General features: G+C 47.9%; 1 protein-coding gene and 1 long non-coding RNA gene across 3 annotated transcripts in view; one reads left to right on the top strand and one right to left on the bottom strand.

Annotated features, from left to right (window-relative positions):
* The first annotated feature begins 1,512 nt into the window (after positions 1-1,512).
* On the top strand, positions 1,513-7,514 carry LOC118964670. Of its 2 annotated transcripts, none has more exons than XR_005051873.1 (3): positions 1,513-3,014; positions 4,969-6,127; positions 7,396-7,514. It is a non-coding gene; the product is annotated as an uncharacterized LOC118964670 (long non-coding RNA). The 2 variants fall into 2 exon arrangements; XR_005051872.1 differs by having other exon boundaries at positions 7,076-7,514.
* The window catches only part of LOC110523013 (rho GTPase-activating protein 39-like), a 190,841-nt gene continuing 181,357 nt past the window's right edge, over positions 3,181-12,664 (bottom strand). Inside the window, exons 12-14 of the mRNA XM_036978529.1 lie at positions 10,255-10,346; positions 9,129-9,298; positions 3,181-8,989 (exon numbers count right to left, since the gene is read on the bottom strand). Of these exons, the coding sequence (XP_036834424.1) occupies positions 8,795-8,989; positions 9,129-9,298; positions 10,255-10,346 (457 nt within the window). The 3' untranslated portion in view covers positions 3,181-8,794. The remainder of the gene's footprint in view (positions 8,990-9,128; positions 9,299-10,254; positions 10,347-12,664) is intronic.

Raw genomic sequence — 12,664 nt, 5'->3', positions numbered from 1 at the left:
GAAGAGGGGTGAGGAGGAATGAAGAGAGGTGAAGAGGAATGAAGAGGGGTGAGGAGGAATGAAGAGGGGTGAAGAGGAATGAAGAGGGGTGAAGAGGAATGAAGAGGGGTGAGGAGGAATGAAGAGGGGTGAAGAGGAATGAAGAGGGGTGAAGAGGAATGAAGAGGGGTGAAAAGGAATGAAGAGGGGTGAAGAGGAATGAAGAGGGGTGAAGGGGAATGAAGAGGGGTGAAGAGGAATGAAGAGGGGTGAAAAGGAATGAAGAGAGGTGGAGGGGAATGAAGAGGGGTGAAAAGGAATGAAGAGGGGTGAAAAGGAATGAAGAGGGGTGAAGAGGAATGAAGAGGGGTGAAGAGGAATGAAGAGGGGTGAATAGGAATGAAGAGGGGTGAAGAGGAATGAAGAGGGATGAAGAGGAATGAAGAGGGGTGAAGAGGAATGAAGAGGGGTGAAAAGGAATGAAGAGAGGTGGAGGGGAATGAAGAGGGGTGAAAAGGAATGAAGAGGGGTGAAGAGGAATGAAGAGGGGTGAAGAGGAATGAAGAGGGGTGAAGAGGAATGAAGAGGGGTGAAGAGGAATGAAGAGGGATGAAGAGGAATGAAGAGGGGTGGAGGGGAATGAAGAGGGATGAAGAGGAATGAAGAGGGGTGGAGGGGAATGAAGAGGGGTGAAGAGGAATGAAGAGGGGTGAGGAGGAATGAAGAGGGGTGAAGAGGAATGAAGAGGGATGAAGAGGAATGAAGAGGGGTGGAGGGGAATGAAGAGGGGTGAAGAGGAATGAAGAGGGGTGAGGAGGAATGAAGAGGGGTGAAGAGGAATGAAGAGGGGTGAAGAGGAATGAAGAGGGGTGAAGAGGAATGAAGAGGGGTGAAGAGGAATGAAGAGGGGTGAAGAGGAATGAAGAGGGGTGAAGAGGAATGAAGAGGGGTGAGGAGGAATGAAGAGGGGTGAAGAGGAATGAAGAGGGGTGAAGAGGAATGAAGAGGGGTGAGGAGGAATGAAGAGGGATGAAGAGGAATGAAGAGGGGTGAAGAGGAATGAAGAGGGGTGAAGAGGAATGAAGAGGGGTGAGGAGGAATGAAGAGGGGTGAAGAAGAATGAAGAGGGGTGAAAAGGAATGAAGAGGGATGAAGAGGAATGAAGAGGGGTGAAGGGGAATGAAGAGGGGTGAAAAGGAAAGAAGAGGGGTGAAGGGGAATGAAGAGGGGTGAAGGGGAATGAAGAGGGGTGAAGGGGAATGAAGAGGGGTGAAGAGGGATGAGGAGGGGTGAAGAGGGATGAGGAGGGTTGAAGAGGGCTGAAGAGGGCTGAAGAGGGGTGAAGAGGGGTGAGGAAGGCTGAAGAGGGGTGAAAAGGGGTGAGTGAGGAGAGCTGAAGAGGGCTGAAGAGGAGTGAAGAGGGGTGAGTGAGGAGAGATGAAGAGGGCTGAAGAGGAGTGAAGAGGGGTGAGTGAGGAGGGCTGAAGAGGGGTGAAGAGGGTTGAGTGAGGAGAGGTGAGGGGAGGGTGAGGTTGTGTGGTTGTCTGGGGGGTCAGAGGGGTGAAAGGGGCAGAAGTGGCTATGGCCAAGGGGATGGGTGGTAGGGGGTGCAGTAAATCAGTATTTCTAAAGTCTCACAGGAAGTCCTGTGGAACAGTGTCTGACATCCCTTCCTGTTGCGACAGACACAGTTGATTGGCAGTGCTGCGGTGATCCCCTCTAAAACCTGTCCTGGATCAGCCACCGCCGTCCAAAATAACAAAATAACTTTATCGACATCAGTTGGTTGGTGACAACAGTGCAGACAGATAAACGGGGCTTCATGGCAGTGTGAATGTAGCTCTAGGCTTGGAGCTGATAGGTGGACTGACGCCTCATTTGAGAACTCACATGGAATCAGGAAGGGGGAAGCAGACGTGATTGGTTTGTATTGGGAGAGAGGCGGGGACTGGGGAGTGGACAGCACCAAAACATGTCGGACAGTGATAGCCGTTTGGGTGGGTAGGGAGTCAAACAGCTGTGTGTGTGTGTGTGTGTGTGTGCGTGCGACATTGGGTGTATTTATGACAATAGTAGGCTGAGTATATCTCAATAATGATATAGGTTGATCCCATCGATCTTGTACTGTATTGGTCAGCCATTTGTCACTCTAAGCATTGTCATTGTGTATATGGATGTGTACTATAGAAGTGAGAGTATGTGTGTGTGTGTCAGTAAATGTACATGTGAGAGTATGTCTAGGTGAGTGTGTGTGTAACCCTGTACATTAATGTCTGTGCGATGCAAGTCCCTGTGTGTAGAGTGGCGGTAGAGGGGTCAGGCTCAGACTGGGATGAGACTCCGCCTGGGAGATAGGGGTCATGCTGGTTTGGGGGCCAGTAGTTGAAGTTGGGAGGTTATAGCTGGGTTTAGTGGGCAGTAGTTGAAGTTGGGAAGTTATAGCTGGATTTAGTGGGCAGTAGTTAAAGTTGGGAGGTTATAGCTGGGTTTAGTGGGCAGTAGTTGAAGTTGGGAAGTTATAGCTGGGTTTAGTGGGCAGTAGTTGAAGTTGGGAGGTTATAGCTGGGTTTAGTGAGCAGTAGTTGAAGTTGGGAGGTTATAGCTGGGTTTAGCGGGCAGTAGTTGAAGTTGGGAAGTTATAGCTGGGTTTAGTGGGTAATAGTTGAAGTTGGGAGGTTATAGCTGGGTTTAGTGGGCAGTAGTTGAAGTTGGAAGGTTACAGCTGGGATTAATTTTCAGTAGTTGAAGTTGGGAGGTTATAGCTGGGTTTAGTGGGCAGTAGTTGAAGTTGGGAGGTTATAGCTGGGTTTAGTGGGCAGTAGTTGACGTTGGGAGGTTATATCTGGGTTTAGCGGGCAGTAGTTGAAGTTGGGAGGTTATAGCTGGGTTTAGTGGGCAGTAGTTGAAGTTGGGAGGTTATAGCTGGGTTTAGTGGGCAGTAGTTGAAGTTGGGAGGTTATAGCTGGGTTTAGTGGGCAGTAGTTGAAGTTGGGAGGTTACAGCTGGGTTTAATGGGCAGTAGTTGAAGTTGGGAGGTTATAGCTGGGTTTAATGGGCAGTAGTTGACGTTGGGAGGTTATAGCTGGGTTTAGTGGGCAGTAGTTGACGTTGGGAGGTTATATCTGGGTTTAGCGGGCAGTAGTTGAAGTTGGGAGGTTACAGCTGGGTTTAGTGGGCAGTAGTTGAAGTTGGGAGGTTATATCTGGGTTTAGCGGGCAGTAGTTGAAGTTGGGAAGTTATAGCTGGGTTTAGTGGGTAATAGTTGAAGTTGGGAGGTTACAGCTGGGTTTAATGGGCCGTAGTTGAAGTTGGGAGGTTACAGCTGGGTTTATGGGGTAGTAGTTGAAGTCGGGAGGTTATAGCTGGGTTTAGTGGGCAGTAGTTGACGTTGGGAGGTTATATCTGGGTTTAGTGGGCAGTAGTTGAAGTTGGGAGGTTACAGCTGGGTTTAGTGGGCAGTAGTTGAAGTTGGGAGGTTACAGCTAGTTTTAGTGGGTAGTAGTTGAAGTTGGGAGGTTATAGCTGGGTTTAATGGGCAGTAGTTGACGTTGGGAGGTTATATCTGGGTTTAGCGGGCAGTAGTTGAAGTTGGGAGGTTATAGCTGGGTTTAGTGGGCAGTAGTTGAAGTTGGGAGGTTATGGTTACAGCTGGGTTTAGTGGGTAGTAGTTGAAGTTGGGAGGTTATAGCTGGGTTTAGTGGGCAGTAGTTGAAGTTGGGAGGTTATATCTGGGTTTAGCGGGCAGTAGTTGAAGTTGGGAGGTTATAGCTGGGTTTAGCGGGCAGTAGTTGAAGTTGGGAGGTTATAGCTGGGTTTAGTGGGCAGTAGTTGAAGTTGGGAGGTTATAGCTGGGTTTAGCGGGCAGTAGTTGAAGTTGGGAGGTTATAGCTGGGTTTAGCGGGCAGTAGTTGAAGTTGGGAGGTTCTAGCTGGGTTTAGCGGGCAGTAGTTGAAGTTGGGAGGTTATAGCTGGGTTTAGTGGGCAGTAGTTGAAGTTGGGAGGTTATAGCTGGGTTTAGTGGGCAGTAGTTGAAGTTGGGAGGTTATAGCTGGGTTTAGCGGGCAGTAGTTGAAGTTGGGAGGTTATAGCTGGGTTTAGCGGGCAGTAGTTGAAGTTGGGAGGTTATAGCTGGGTTTAGCGGGCAGTAGTTGAAGTTGGGAGGTTATATCTGGGTTTAGCGGGCAGTAGTTGAAGTTGGGAGGTTATAGCTGGGTTTAGCGGGCAGTAGTTGAAGTTGGGAGGTTATAGCTGGGTTTAGTGGGCAGTAGTTGAAGTTGGGAGGTTATAGCTGGGTTTAGCGGGCAGTAGTTGAAGTTGGAAGGTTATAGCTGGGTTTAGCGGGCAGTAGTTGAAGTTGGGAGGTTCTAGCTGGGTTTAGCGGGCAGTAGTTGAAGTTGGGAGATTACAGCTGGGTTTAATGGGCAGTAGTTGAAGTTGGGAGGTTATAGCTGGGTTTAGTGGGCAGTAGTTGAAGTTGGGAGATTATAGCTGGGTTTAGCGGGCAGTAGTTGAAGTTGGGAGGTTACAGCTGGGTTTATTGGGCAGTAGTTGAAGTTGAGAGGTTACAGCTGGGTTTAATGGGCAGTAGTTGAAGTTGGGAGGTTATAGCTGGGTTTAGCGGGCAGTAGTTGAAGTTGGGAGGTTCTAGCTGGGTTTAATGGGCAGTAGTTGAAGTTGGGAGGTTATAGCTGGGTTTAGTGGGCAGTAGTTGAAGTTGGGAGATTATAACTGGGTTTAATGGGCAGTAGTTGAAGTTGAGAGGTTACAGCTGGGTTTAATGGGCAGTAGTTGAAGTTGGGAGGTTACAGCTGGGTTTAATGGGCAGTAGTTGGAGTTGGGGGATGTCCCAACTAGTTGGTCGGGGGTACAGTTATTGTTGGGGGGCTATAGCAGGGTCTGGGGGGCCGGTGGGGCCTTGGGAGGTTTAAGGGTACAGTCGAAGTTGGGGGGTTACAGCTGGGTTTAATGGGCAGTAGTTGAAGTTGGGAGGTTATAGCTGGGTTTAATGGGCAGTAGTTGACGTTGGGAGGTTATAGCTGGGTTTAGTGGGCAGTAGTTGACGTTGGGAGGTTATATCTGGGTTTAGCGGGCAGTAGTTGAAGTTGGGAGGTTACAGCTGGGTTTAGTGGGCAGTAGTTGAAGTTGGGAGGTTATAGCTGGGTTTAGCGGGCAGTAGTTGAAGTTGGGAAGTTATAGCTGGGTTTAGTGGGTAATAGTTGAAGTTGGGAGGTTATAGCTGGGTTTAGTGGGCAGTAGTTGAAGTTGGGAGGTTATAGCTGGGTTTAGCGGTCAGTAGTTGAAGTTGGGAGGTTATAGCTGGGTTTAGTGGGCAGTAGTTGACGTTGGGAGGTTATATCTGGGTTTAGCGGGCAGTAGTTGAAGTTGGGAGGTTACAGCTGGGTTTAGTGGGCGGTAGTTGAAGTTGGGAGGTTATAGCTGGGTTTAGTGGGCAGTAGTTGAAGTTGGGAAGTTATAGCTGGGTTTAGTGGGTAATAGTTGAAGTTGGGAGGTTATATCTGGGTTTAGCGGGCAGTAGTTGAAGTTGGGAGGTTATAGCTGGGTTTAGCGGGCAGTAGTTGAAGTTGGGAGGTTATAGCTGGGTTTAGAGGGCAGTAGTTGAAGTTGGGAGGTTATAGCTGGGTTTAGCGGGCAGTAGTTGAAGTTGGGAGGTTATAGCTGGGTTTAGCGGGCAGTAGTTGAAGTTGGGAGGTTCTAGCTGGGTTTAGCGGGCAGTAGTTGAAGTTGGGAGATTACAGCTGGGTTTAATGGGCAGTAGTTGAAGTTGGGAGGTTATAGCTGGGTTTAGTGGGCAGTAGTTGAAGTTGGGAGATTATAGCTGGGTTTAGCGGGCAGTAGTTGAAGTTGGGAGGTTACAGCTGGGTTTAATGGGCAGTAGTTGAAGTTGAGAGGTTACAGCTGGGTTTAATGGCAGTAGTTGAAGTTGGGAGGTTATAGCTGGGTTTAGCGGGCAGTAGTTGAAGTTGGGAGGTTCTAGCTGGGTTTAATGGGCAGTAGTTGAAGTTGGGAGGTTATAGCTGGGTTTAGTGGGCAGTAGTTGAAGTTGGGAGATTATAACTGGGTTTAATGGGCAGTAGTTGAAGTTGAGAGGTTACAGCTGGGTTTAATGGGCAGTAGTTGAAGTTGGGAGGTTACAGCTGGGTTTAATGGGCAGTAGTTGGAGTTGGGGGATGTTCCAACTAGTTGGTCGGGGGTACAGTTATTGTTGGGGGGCTATAGCAGGGTCTGGGGGGCCGGTGGGGCCTTGGGAGGTTTAAGGGTACAGTCGAAGTTGGGTGGTTACAGCTGGGTTTAATGGGCAGTAGTTGAAGTTGGGAGGTTATAGCTGGGTTTAATGGGCAGTAGTTGACGTTGGGAGGTTATAGCTGGGTTTAGTGGGCAGTAGTTGACGTTGGGAGGTTATATCTGGGTTTAGCGGGCAGTAGTTGAAGTTGGGAGGTTACAGCTGGGTTTAGTGGGCAGTAGTTGAAGTTGGGAGGTTACAGCTGGGTTTAGCGGGCAGTAGTTGAAGTTGGGAAGTTATAGCTGGGTTTAGTGGGTAATAGTTGAAGTTGGGAGGTTATAGCTGGGTTTAGTGGGCAGTAGTTGAAGTTGGGAGGTTATAGCTGGGTTTAGCGGGCAGTAGTTGAAGTTGGGAGGTTATAGCTGGGTTTAGTGGGCAGTAGTTGAAGTTGGGAGGTTATAGCTGGGTTTAGCGGGCAGTAGTTGAAGTTGGGAGGTTATTGCTGGGTTTAGTGGGCAGTAGTTGACGTTGGGAGGTTATATCTGGGTTTAGCGGGCAGTAGTTGAAGTTGGGAGGTTACAGCTGGGTTTAGTGGGCAGTAGTTGAAGTTGGGAGGTTATAGCTGGGTTTAGTGGGCAGTAGTTGAAGTTGGGAAGTTATAGCTGGGTTTAGTGGGTAATAGTTGAAGTTGGGAGGTTATAGCTGGGTTTAGTGGGCAGTATTTGAAGTTGGGAGGTTATAGCTGGGTTTAGTGGGCAGTAGTTGAAGTTGGGAGGTTACAGCTGGGTTTAATGGGCCGTAGTTGAAGTTGGGAGGTTATAGCTGGGTTTATTGGGTAGTAGTTGAAGTCGGGAGGTTATAGCTGGGTTTAATGGGCAGTAGTTGACGTTGGGAGGTTATATCTGGGTTTAGCGGGCAGTAGTTGAAGTTGGGAGGTTATAGCTGGGTTTAGTGGGTAGTAGTTGAAGTTGGGAGGTTATAGCTGGGTTTAGTGGGCAGTAGTTGAAGTTGGGAGGTTATATCTGGGTTTAGCGGGCAGTAGTTGAAGTTGGGAGGTTATAGCTGGGTTTAGCGGGCAGTAGTTGAAGTTGGGAGGTTATAGCTGGGTTTAGTGGGCAGTAGTTGAAGTTGGGAGGTTATAGCTGGGTTTAGCGGGCAGTAGTTGAAGTTGGGAGGTTATAGCTGGGTTTAGCGGGCAGTAGTTGAAGTTGGGAGGTTCTAGCTGGGTTTAGCGGGCAGTAGTTGAAGTTGGGAGGTTATAGCTGGGTTTAGTGGGCAGTAGTTGAAGTTGGGAGGTTATAGCTGGGTTTAGCGGGCAGTAGTTGAAGTTGGGAGGTTATAGCTAGGTTTAGTGGGCAGTAGTTGAAGTTGGAGGTTATAGCTGGGTTTAGCGGGCAGTAGTTGAAGTTGGGAGGTTATAGCTGGGTTTAGCGGGCAGTAGTTGAAGTTGGGAGGTTATAGCTGGGTTTAGTGGGCAGTAGTTGAAGTTGGGAGGTTATAGCGGGGCAGTAGTTGAAGTTGGGAGGTTACAGCTGGGTTTAGTGGGTAGTAGTTGAAGTTGGGAGGTTATAGCTGGGTTTAGTGGGCAGTAGTTGAAGTTGGGAGGTTATATCTGGGTTTAGCGGGCAGTAGTTGAAGTTGGGAGGTTATAGCTGGGTTTAGCGGGCAGTAGTTGAAGTTGGGAGGTTATAGCTGGGTTTAGTGGGCAGTAGTTTAAGTTGGGAGGTTATAGCTGGGTTTAGCGGGCAGTAGTTGAAGTTGGGAGGTTATAGCTGGGTTTAGCGGGCAGTAGTTGAAGTTGGGAGGTTATAGCTGGGTTTAGCGGGCAGTAGTTGAAGTTGGGAGGTTACAGCTGGGTTTAGTGGGCAGTAGTTGAAGTTGGGAGGTTATAGCTGGGTTTAATGGGCAGTAGTTGAAGTTGGGAGGTTATAGCTGGGTTTAGTGGGCAGTAGTTGGAGTTGGGGGATGTCCCAACTAGTTGGTCGGGGGTACAGTTATTGTTGGGGGGCTATAGCAAGGTCTGGGGGGCCGGTGGGGCCTTGGGAGGTTTAAGGGTACAGTCGAAGTTGGGGGGTGTCCTGTGTGGTTGTTTCTGGTTGAGAAGTTAAAAGTGGGGGGCTATAGCAGGGAAGGGGATTGGGGTCCGATGATGTTGGTCTGGGGTACAGGAGCAGGGTTTGGGGGGCTATAACAGGGAGGGGGAAGGAGGTGGTCCCGTGTCATTGCCCTGGGGTAGAGGAGCAGGGTTTGGGGGGGCTATAGCAGGGAGGTGGGGGTCCTGTATCGTTGGCCTGGGGTACAGGAGTTGGGTTTGGGGGGGCTATAGCAGGGAGGTTGGGGTCCTATGTCGTTGGCCTGGGTTGCAGAGGCAGGGTTTGGGGGGCTATAGCAGGGAGGTTGGGGTCCCGTGTCGTTGGCCTGGGGTGCAGAGGTAGGGTTTGGGGGGCTATAGCAGGGAGGTGAGGGGTCCTGTATCATTGGACTGGGGTACAGGAGCAGGGTTTGGGGGGGCTATAGAAGGGCGATAGGGGTCCTGTGTCGTTGGCCTCGGGTGATGGAGCAGGGTTTGGGGGGCTATAGCAATCTGTCCATGAAGCTAGTGTCGAGGCGCTGGATGAGCACGCGGATGAAGGACATCTCTTTGCGTGTGTTCTCAAAGATGATGCGTGGGTCGTCTGACTGGCAACGCAGGCAGTTAGGGGCCATCACCATGGCCAGGTTGTTCACATCCATCTTAGTGATCACCACGTTGGCAGGCTGGCCAAACACCTGGAGGGAGAGAGAGAGATGATGATGGGTGATTTTGATTGTGTGTGTGTTTGCTATCTATAGGAAGTGGGTGATGTTGAAGTTGATAGTGTGTATTTGGAACAGAAGATGAGTTCGGAGCAGATGATGTGTGTGTTACCTGTAGAAAGCGTATGAGGTAGCAGAGCACCAGTTTGTTGATGTGAGGAAGACCCATCACTACGTTGACTGCAGCCTCAGGGTCATCATAGTGAGTGATACACTCCTCATAGAACTCATGAGGAATCAACGGCTCCTCCAACTCCCTGTACCACAACTTCAACAGAGAGGCTGTTTGGGTTGTTGGGGGGTGGGGTGGGAATAAGGGGAGCAGAGAGGGGGGAGAGAGAAGGGGAAAAGGGGTAGAATTGGAAAAGGGAGACGGTGAGAAATAGTTATTTTTGGGCTCTAGCTATCTGTATGTACAGTGTAAGTCAATTTTTTTACAAATTCATTGACAGTCCAATCAAGAGACAGAAACAGTTGACTGGTCAGACACACAGCCCCCCTCTACGCACTGACACTAATGCCTTAATCACACACAGAACAGACCAGAAGAACACCATCGCACTTCTCTATGTGTGAGTGTGTGCTCATCCATGTCTGTGTTGGTAATAGAGTTGTGACTGATGATGACCTCTGCCAACCTCCACACAGGATTGCTCCTTCTTTTCTGCTATGAAATCTATTTGATTGTTATTTATAAAAATTGCAGTAGTTTAGCAGCGGGCCCATTCAGTGTGTCAGTGTGGTGGGGGGAATGTGTGTGTGTGTGTGCTGGGGGTGGGTCATCCAATCATGTTGACCTGCTGCTGCAGCTCCTAATATGCTTTGGTGTTGGGGCTATTCATATTCAGAGAGAATTAGAGCACCGCAGAGGGCCTGAGGCTAGGGGAGGGTGGAAGAGAAGAGGGGGGGGGGGGGGGGGGGCTGGGGCTAGGGGAGGGTTGGAAAGAAGGGGGAGGCCCTGGGGCTAGGGGAGGGTTGAAGAGAAGGTGGAGGCCCTGGGGCTAGGGGAGGGTTGGAGAGAAGGGGGAGGGCCTGGGGCTAAGGGAGAGTGGGAGAGAAGGTGGAGGGCCTGGGGCTAGGGGAGGGTGGGAGAGAAGGGAGAGGCCCTGGGGCTAGGGGAGGGTGGGAGAGAAGGGGGAGGGCCTGGGGCTAGCGGAGGGTGCATAGCCATTACTATGTACCCATACTCCCCATTTAAAGTGCCACCAGCCATCACTGGTGTACAGTGTGTGTATTACCTGGGATGTGTGGGTCCTCCAGGTCTGTGGGGATCTTCCATTGGTCCACTTGCAGTTTGAGAGCGTTGACCTCATCTATGTCACCTGGAACCCTGTGAGGTCAGGGGTCAGAAACACATTAGACTCCTCCTTCCTTCCTCACAGCATTTCTATCCCTTTACCAATCCCTCTAGCTCATTCATGTATTGCTCTTCCTTTGTCTGGTCTCCATTAAGTACTAGGGCCCAGATTGGATATCCAGATATTATTGGATAGAAAACACTCTAAAGATTCTAAAACCGTTGGAATTATGTCTGTAAGTATAGCAGAACTCACAGGGCAGGCATTCTTCCAAACTAGTTTTTGTGGCCATGAAAGTTGGAGCAACTTTGACGTCATGGCCCCCACCCTTCCCAACCAGTTATGATTCTGGGGACACTTTCTATCTCTTCCGCTAGATGTCCTCTTTCAGTAGAGCTTTGAATCGTTCAAATCCCGCGAGAATTGACCCTATGGGAGTGAAATTAGTGCGTGCCACGAGAGAATAGGCTGTGCGTATGGGCGCGAATTGGTCCCAGCCATTCCTTTGTTCCAGCACTCAAGAGAAGGGCAGACGATGGCCGATTGAATTGAAGTTTGTTTTGCGTGTCTAAAACATCATAAAGCTTGCTTCTGCACTTAGTTTGACCTGTTTAGTCGACATATAATATGTAATTTTGAAGTTTTGATGCGCAACCTTTCCGGACCAGAGGACGTTTTGGGTGCATTTCAGCTGATGTTATTAGCAGTAGCTAATACAAAGACGCAAGACTTGAAACCAAACGATGTATTGGGTAAGTATGAAGCCTTCCAGAACATTCTGAACGAAGACCATTGAAGGTAAGGGAATATTTATGCTTAAATCTGTGTTTCTGTTGACTCCAACATTACGTAGAAATGTAGCTTGGAACTGAGCGCTGTCTCAGCATATGGAATAGTGTGCGATTTCTGTAACGTTAAAAATAAATCTAACACAGCGGTTGCATAAAGAAGCAGTGTATCTTTCTAACTATATGTAGAACATGTATATTTAGTCAAAGTTTATGATGTCTATTTACGTTATCTTGCCGCGCTACATAGATTTCCTGCGGGCATTTTTGAGTAATTTCTGAACGTGAACTCACTGTAAATGGACATTTATGGCTATAAATGGCATATTATTGAAAAAAAAAAAAAATGTACTGTGTAACATGTCATATTACTGTCATCTGATGAAGATTTTCAAAAGGTTAGTGAGCGATTTATTTTTTAATCCTGCGTTTGTTGATTGCATGTTTTGGCTATTCAAATGAGCTGTGTCTGGTGGTGGTTTTACATATATATGTGCTATGTTTTCGCCGTAAAACATTTTAGAAATCTGACTTGCTGGCTAGATGAACAAGGTGTTTATCTTTCATTTGAGCTATTGGACTTGTTAATGTGTGGAGGTTAAATATTTTTAAGAATATTTTTGCGTTCCATGCGCCACCGTTTCAGCTGAACGTGGGAGGGTTGATTCCCAATTGGGAACCAGTATCGTAGACAGGTTAAGCAAAGTTACTATTCCTCAAAAAGGTTATTGGAAATGTTCTTGCGCTATTTCTTCTGTTTCTCTGTAAGCAAAAAGTTAAGAAGAAATTAGATTCTTGAAAATAAAGTTGTTGGAAATGAAATTCCAAGATAGCTAAACCATTGTCTTAAACTCAGGGCAGTGAGAGAAAAAGCTCATGAAAGCAATTGAACATGTTAATTCACTCAAACTTCATCTGAAAGTTTCAGTATTGATTATTTTAAACCCAAGAACACGTTTTAGAACAGTAATATCAGTATGAAATATGCTAACATGATTGCCATTGCTAGCTAGATAGCTAGCTAAAACGGTTGCCTAACAACAAGAAGATATTTGAGAAATTTGTAAGAAAATCATTACATCTTAAAACCTGTTAAAGAGGCTGCGAATTTTTGCAGCTTTTTGTTAAAAATCGCGCAACTCTGAAGTTTATACAACTGGTTAAATCATGTCTATGACTATAACAGAACGTGTTTAGCAGGAAAAATCCCAAGGAAAACTGTTCACAAAAAAAACCCCAAAAATATCCCTCCGCCAGTCTCTGTATTGTCTATGGCAAGGGAAAATAGATAGGGCCCTGTTTACAATGCCTCCAGCTTCCACACGATGTCGCCAGTACTGTCAATTGATTTTAAATTAATCCTTGGTAAAAATGAGGAATAGGCACTTCCTGTCGTCGAGCACACCAGAGGAAGTTATGAAAGAGAGAATGTGGACCATGATTTCAAAACGTGCTGCTATTGAATACAGATCGCCCCGTGATCAATTTGATTGATTATTAACGTTTACTAATACCTAAAGTTGGATTACAAAAGTAGTTTGAAGTGTTTTGTCAAAGTTTAT

The sequence above is a fragment of the Oncorhynchus mykiss genome, chromosome 5, assembly GCF_013265735.2.
Source record: "Oncorhynchus mykiss isolate Arlee chromosome 5, USDA_OmykA_1.1, whole genome shotgun sequence".
Taxonomy (NCBI): domain Eukaryota; kingdom Metazoa; phylum Chordata; class Actinopteri; order Salmoniformes; family Salmonidae; genus Oncorhynchus; species Oncorhynchus mykiss.
Note: the sequence above shows the minus strand (reverse complement) of the source record. Positions and strands in the feature narration are given on the sequence as shown.